Source organism: Parasteatoda tepidariorum, chromosome 2 (assembly GCF_043381705.1).
Source record: "Parasteatoda tepidariorum isolate YZ-2023 chromosome 2, CAS_Ptep_4.0, whole genome shotgun sequence".
Classification (NCBI taxonomy): Eukaryota; Metazoa; Arthropoda; class Arachnida; order Araneae; family Theridiidae; genus Parasteatoda; species Parasteatoda tepidariorum.
The window spans coordinates 451,262-458,907 of record NC_092205.1 but is presented as its reverse complement, the minus strand read 5'-3'; the positions used below and the strand labels follow the sequence as shown (position 1 = coordinate 458,907).

Below are 7,646 nucleotides of genomic sequence, written 5' to 3'. Positions count from 1 at the left end.
TTTGATTCCATCAATAATTTTTTATTTTAGAACCATGCCAGCTCTCGTTTATTAGTGATTTTATAAGATTAAAATCGATAGAAGTCGGTAGTTTTTCTTTTAAATAACAGAAAATATTATTATTTTTTTGAAAAAAATCATGCTTATTTCTTCTTGAAAATATTTTAATTTTACATTTAGTGTAAACAATTAATTGTAAATAAATAGACGAATGGCTGAAATATAAAATTTGTATAAATATAGAAGTTGACACAAGCTCACAATAATTTCACAAGATTAAAATGTTTAAAAAACGCTTAATAAATATAGGAATGAGAATATAAAACATCACTTGATATGGATTATTGTATGGAAAAATGAGTGATAGCTTTTAGAAGGATGATTTACGACTGAATGTTTCTTAGTAAAACTTCATCGCATATTGATCCCGAATTATTTTGTTTAAACATTGAGCTTTTGTAATGTTTGAAATTTCATGGCTGAATTGCTGGATACCAAAACAAGGAGTCTTGGTCTATACTGAGAACACTGTCTGTTACAAGAGTCGTAACGCAAGCGTCACTGCTGTCATTGCTTGACGAAGAATCTTGATGTAATAGAGGTTTGATTGGATCGAGAGAAAATACACTTCGCATTTTGATTGGTTGAGTTTTAACGTTTAAACCGACAGTTTGTTGAGATAAGTCGATGCAGGCATTAAGATGAGTGGTGGGTGTTGCAAGCATAGGTTGACTGAAAGAACTAGGCAGTCTGAATAGGCATGCTGACGCATCAACTGTGCACTTTCTGGCATGTTTTTCGACACTGTTCTTTCCCAAGAGCTTCTCTTTGGTCGAAAAAATGGCTACCGCAATCATTTTTGCCTCTTTCCATGTAGTTTTGTTGCGAAAGAAGTACAAATATGGATTTATCACGCATGACATGTAGGCAGCAAAGTTGGCACAGTATTTAATATTGTCTGAAATGTTCGCAAACAGTTCAGAGACTAGTATGGTGTAGAAAGGCAACCAACATGCAAGGAAGGACAAAACAACTAAAAGTCCAGTTATAGCCGCTTTGTGTCTTCCGGCGAAGCAGCAAGAACTGTCTTCTACACGCTCCGAAGAAAAGTTTCTCCTCAAGCAATATTCGGTGACCCCTTGCTTTTTGGGAGGTTTCACACTCACGACTATTTCGTTTGATGTATTGCTGTTAGAACTGCTCCTTCTCGCTCTAGCATTATTGTTTTGGGCTGCTCTGAACATGGCAAAATATAAGAAGGCAACACTGAGCAGAGGTAAGACGAAGCCAATGAATCCAATGAGTAGGCTGTAAGCGATGTCCACTATTCCTGGAGGGCTGGCTGACTGACGGATTCCAAGAAGTATGGGGGCAGCCAAAATGAATGAAATCGCCCAAATACTGACTATCAGCAATCCAGTTCGCTTTTTAGTTATTGTAATGGTGTAATGAAGAGGACTGTTAACTGCACAGTTACGATCAATGGCAATGAGCAATATGGACAGAACACAAGCTAAGTTGAGAAAAACGGTGAAGAAATGGACAGCTTTGCACCAATGTTGATTGAACATCCAACCACGAATGGAAGGGATCATTGAGGGCACGAGAATAGCTGGAAAAAAAACAATGTACATTTAAAGAAAATTTGTAAGGTAAATTTAAATGACAATAGAATTTTCAGCTTCGTTTAGACTTTATTATAATTAGATTATTTATTGATCAGATGTTGTTTGTTAAGTGGGGCTCTTTTTAACTTCCTTTCATAAATGAATAAATTTATAATTAATATTGTGCTTTATAATTATGTCTAATATCTTCATAACCAATTGTAAGTACAATGCAAAATTAGCGCCTCCTCTTTCTTACATATATTATTATTATAATCTTCTATTAATTTGTTTTCGTAACGAATTTAAATCCTAAATTATGCTGTAAAGTTGTGAAACTCTACAATAATAGATACTTTTTTTGCAATATAATATAGACTGGAATTTTTTTAACAGAATACACTAAGTTAGGGGCAATGATAATTCAATTTACAATAGAATTTATAACCATCAATTTAAATTAAAAGTTTTTTAATCCTTTTCAAATATTGCAGTATGAAAGCTTACGTGACATAAACTAACATTTTCAATCAGAAAATATAAACGCTATCAAAATAATGATGAATCATTATTAAGGATAAACAGAGCAAATGAGTGATTAGAATACTCCCATACCAGGTTCTTATTCCTAGTATTGAAAGGTTATCGATTTTCGTCATTAATCGTCTTTGAGCTTTATTCGACAAATAAATTTGGTTTAGATTTTTTTTACCCTCTTTTTGACCTCAACAGATTCATCAGGTACTTGAGACCAATTTTACATGCGTTTAAATTTTTTAATAAATGAGTTCCAATTTGATAAGTATTCTAGAAACATAACTTCGAAATCTTTATACTTTAGAACAACTTACTGCATTGCAAAATGTGGCTGCACGCAAGGCTCGTTACGAATCTGTTTGAAAATGTTCTCATGGATTGCTTCCTGTACAGAAGAAGGAAAATGAGTCCATTGATGCAGATACCAAGTACGCTCAGTATACAGAGGGCAGCCGTCTGCAAATCGGCAGCCACGTCTTCCTCCATGCTTACCCGTGAAAAATCTAAAAAAATAACAATAAAAAAAAACGATCAGCACTTAGACAAGAGAATGTGAGTTTGTCACTAGGATATACGTATAAGGCATACAATGTAGACGCATAACAATCAGTGACAAACATTATTTAAATTTTTAACATCAAACAAATTGTGTCTTTTAAAACATTTATTTATAGACTCATCACTATAACGGAAGTTTTCTTTTTGTGTTGAACTATTTTATGTCTTCAATTTAAAAAATAGCATATCTGAAAGAAGGTCAAATGGAATTTATAAAATTCAACGCTTTTCACAAGAAAACATTCCCAAAAATGTTTTTCGCTAACTTCTAAATTACATAATACTTTGCCTATTTCTTTGCTCACTTAAAAAACATGCTCAGCTTTTAAACATGAGTTATTAAAACTTATAATTTATATCGACGACATTGATGATTTTTTTTTCACTTTAAATACCAATAAATAATTTCTTCCCCAGCTATAAAATATTTTTATGGGAATTTTTTCTTTTAAATCTTTCTTCTTATAAAATTTATACATTAAGTATTGTTTTCTCTCTTTTTGTGCCATCAAGTACCATATTTATGTGTTATTTAATTATTTATTTATTATTATACTATTATATATAATAAATTTTCTCTTTCCATATGGGTATCAGTTTTTTCCCTTCTTATTATTCACTAGATAAAACATTATGTTTTAGTTTGTTGACGAGGAGCTGCTTTCAGTGACGAATAATTGTTTTATTTTTGTATCTTTTTTGTTTGTTAAATAAAATTGTTATTTTTTTATGTATAAACGTATAGCTTTGTTTTTATCTCTATTTGCATATATTTACTATAATTGTAATAATGACATTCAGAATAGTTGTACTAACTTGCATAATACTGTTAAAAGAGCATACATGCATCAATCATTTAGGTTTTAATATTTAGTCTTTATTTTAAATATTAAAATAGAAATGAGTTGTTATTCTTTATAAAAAAAATAAAATTTGCGCTTTAAATGGCTGTTAATTAAAAAAATATGTAAGTTTCGTTGTTCCAGGAAAAACCTAAAACTTCATAAAAGCAATTAAAACAAGATTAGAAAATAGATAGAAGACAGACAAAATCAACTATCTCCGTAAAAAAAATCTTCTGCTAATAAATAATAATCGAATAAATCTCACATAACCAAATATTACTTATACAGAACAAAAAGCTTTAAGAGCTTGAATAATATAAATTTACGATCATCGCTAGTTCTGAGACGCAGAATTTCTTCTTCTTTTCAACAAAATAATTTTCCTTTTATTTTAAAAAAAATATTTTTTTTCTTCTTCAATAAAATTTTCCAACATAAAGAAGAACATAAAAAATCATATTATAATGCTATTTTTCTAACAAAATTCCTAGCTTCGATTTTTTTTTGTTGTTGAAAAAAGGAGATATATTTTTAAAATAAACAACATCAAACAGATTATAGCTTGAGGGTCAAAACAATAACTTAAAATTTTTCTGCAAAATAGTTCTCTTTACTATCGTTGAAATTGGGAGTCCTACTTTTAGTTATTGCGGTAAGCAATTCTTTGTGTCTGCTTTTGCGATAGATTGTTTTAGACAAAACATCTTAAAATATATCAGAAAGTAAAACAGAATTCTCTAAAATCCTTGTTTGTGTCTCAACGCATATGTTTCCAAGAAAATGCAAAATATTTTAAAGAAAAAAAAAAGGTTTTTTTCAGGAGTTTTTTAATGGTGCCATTTTTTTTTTTTTTTTNCATTGCAAGTAGTTTTTTTTTTTTTTTTTTTTTTTTGAAGAAAAATTATAAAACTCGTAAATCATAACGAAACATTTAAGAGAAGTTTCAAAGATTGTTTTGCAAAACTGAAACAATTTTTTATTATTCATTCTCTAAGTTTTCAATAGTGGTGTCGCTTAAAGCATTCATTTTTGATTACAAATTTTGAAGCAGGTATAATATGCTTGTTTATCACCCAACTGTGTCAAAAATATTTACTTAAGGGTGTGCTTTAAGCCCTTTCTTCATATTTTCGGAAGGCAGTACGAAAACACTCATAAGCTCGAGAAATCCACCATTGGATTACCACACCAATGAGAATTCTTTTCATTTTTGGCTGGGGATTTATGGGGGGAAATTATTGAAGATGATGACTAGACATGGGATCAGATAAAATCGGATTTCGAGATCTGCCTGTGAAAGGAGAAATCGTAGCCAAGCGATAATATAAGTCCGTTCCAGGGACGTTTCTTTACTTTTTTTTTTTTTTTTTTAAATTTGTAACATTTTTTTACAAAATAGAAATCGTTAATACTTTTAGCCTCTTTCTAAGACTATGTCTTATTTAAATTGCATAGAAATTAAATTATGCGCATTATTGATCTTTTTTATTTATAAAATTTTAGAATGTATTGAAAGTTGATATAATATAGGATACGGAAAGAATGCAAAAAAGTTTGGGATAATAAAAATGTATTAAATTTTCCTCGTTTTTTTTAACCCAACTGTTTCTATGAAAATTTTCTGGGAGAATATTTTCTCATTGAGGAAATTTTGTGGTTATAAATTTTATCAAAAACATTGGGCATAAATCGTTGTACCGATTAACGCAATTAGAAGTGCAGTAGAAGTAAATACATAGTGAGAATTGGTTAGAAACTGAAACTGGAAAACTTGCTTGCTAAAAGAACTCCCTAAACCCTGTACCATCCTTTCATTCACAGTAAAAATTTCAAATAAAATCACGAAAAAAATATTGGCACCCTGGGTTTAGCATTTGTAAGATACATTTTACCATAAAAACTATTTTTGCCATTACATTTTAAACCTTAATTTTTACTGCAATATTCAGTTAATTATGGTTATTAATTTAGTAGTTCGGTAAATCGTATTTTATTGTGCCATAAAATATTAAGGTAAAAAGTGTCGGCACTCAGAATTCACACTTTTTACCGTAATTTTATCTAGATTTTCTTACGGGTTATCATACAAACGGTTTTAAAATCAGATGAAAAATAATGGTGATAGAGTGCACTGAGATGATACATAAGTGAGAAACCAGTTTTGTCATGTCCTTAAAAGATTTCGTCAAAAATCCCGTGCATTGTTATCATTGATTGAAATGATTGCTCAATCGTCAAAAATGATAGGTTAATTTCATTGAATCAGTTTAGGGTATTTAACCAAATATGTAAAAAATCGAAATTCTTTGATATTGTAACAATAATTACCAATATGTTAATGAAAAGGTTATTTAATAAAGAATTTTCTTCCTTTTTTCTTCTAATCTGAATCAGATTAGATCAACGAGTACCTCTCAGCTCTTTAAATAGATCAGTTAACTGATCACAAATTTAAAACCACTCGAGAAAGTGCTCTTCACTACGATACCGTTAGAGAGTAAGTCTGCAGATGAACTCATTTTATACCGATCACATCGAAAACACATTTTTAAGTAATTCCAGACCATATTTCAATAAAATTATTCACGTGGTGTCCATTGCTAAATATATTCACTGCTCAATTTAAAGTCACTTGTTATTTTTAGCACAATCAATTAGATAAGAGTAAATCCTTTTATAATGAAAATTAGCCTTGGTTCATGTTTAAAAATAAATAATGAAATTAAATATTGTTACAAATTATAATCACAGAATAAATTTTCAAAATTAAAATAAATCTAAGTAATTAAATTGAACGGATTTCTTCCTCTGGAACATTAAAGATCTCTTAAAACAATTAAAAATTGTTCAAATTAAGAGTGAAGAAAATTTTAAAATATCATCTATTTTATTAATAAAATAGAGTTGAATTTAAAAACTTTATAAATGTGCTGAAGGGTTTATATGTATAACTTTTTGTAATATTGAAATATTGTTTGATAAATATGAAATGTCATAAATGTAAAAAATTTTAACTGTGGGAAAATATGAAAAGTAGAACTGTTTTGTAATAGTAATGCATTTTTTAAATTTAAAATAATTATAAGTGTAGAGGGTTTTTGAAGGGTAGAAAAGTTAGTTGTTATTTCCTACTCATTCCCTAAATGAGAGAAAATTATTTCCCAATTCAAGGAAAGGAATTTTTTTCACAGGAAAGTTTAAATTCATTATTAAGCAAAGACGATTAAAATCAAGTAATCTAAAACACTATTAACACAGAAATAAAGTTACAAGATTTTAAATAAAGCCACACGAATTAATTATTTGAACATTGTGTCTTCGAAAAGTAAAAAAAGCATTTTTAGCGAAGTTAAATTTAAATTACAGAAAATATTTGTAAGTTTCGGAATATTGTAAATTTTTAAATATTGGATTTCCAATTTCTTAAATTTAGTTGCAGAAAAAAGTTTAGAGAAATAAATTTTCAACCTACTCAAAAATTAATTTAAATAAAATACTACTCTATAACTCTGTTATATTTAATTTTCAGATTTTCAATTGATGTTTCATGCGTGTTAGTGAATTAAGTTTCAAGCGATCACTAAGAAGTTAGCTGAAACTCAATATTACTCTCGTTATACATCATTGATTCGTAAATTAATTTTTATGCGTGGCATTAAGCATATTTAAAACTTATACAGCTACAGTAATGGCTATTAAGTTTATCACTTTTTAATATAGAAGACTAATAAAAAACTTTTTATTAAAATTCAAACCTTAAATAGGAAAAAAAATCAATTTCTATATCATATCAAATGAAGCTATGATATCGAACATAATTCTTGGATACTTAAAAAAATAAATAATTATAATAAAGTACCAAGTTTGTATTTAGTCAATTTGAAACTTGTTACCCCCCCCCCAGTTATTTTCCTCTTTAGACAATATGATGACAAAATGCATCTTCTAATCCAAGTTTTTTTTATATATAATTAGCATCCCGGAAGTTGGTCATTCCTAAAACATTTTTTTAATAAAAAAAAAAGTACCTATCTTATTATTCTTTCTTTCTTCGTCAAGAGAAATACTTCCGCTCAAGATAATAATAATAAGGTGTGAT

At 28.7% G+C, this 7,646-nt stretch overlaps 1 protein-coding gene across 1 annotated transcript; it reads right to left on the bottom strand.

Annotated features, from left to right (window-relative positions):
- Positions 1-221: 221 nt before the first annotated feature.
- LOC122271463 (histamine H2 receptor-like) lies at positions 222-1,639 on the bottom strand. Its single transcript, XM_043052813.2, has one exon. The coding sequence runs from the start codon at positions 1,632-1,634 to the stop codon at positions 474-476; it is 1,161 nt and encodes a 386-aa protein (XP_042908747.1). The 5' UTR covers positions 1,635-1,639; the 3' UTR covers positions 222-473.
- Between the last annotated feature and the right edge of the window lie 6,007 nt (positions 1,640-7,646).

What these genes read in the sequence shown, in the direction of transcription:
- LOC122271463 (XM_043052813.2), bottom strand. Translation starts at nt 1,634, where the DNA reads ATGTACATTGTTTTTTTTCCAGCTATTCTCGTGCCCTCAATGATCCCT.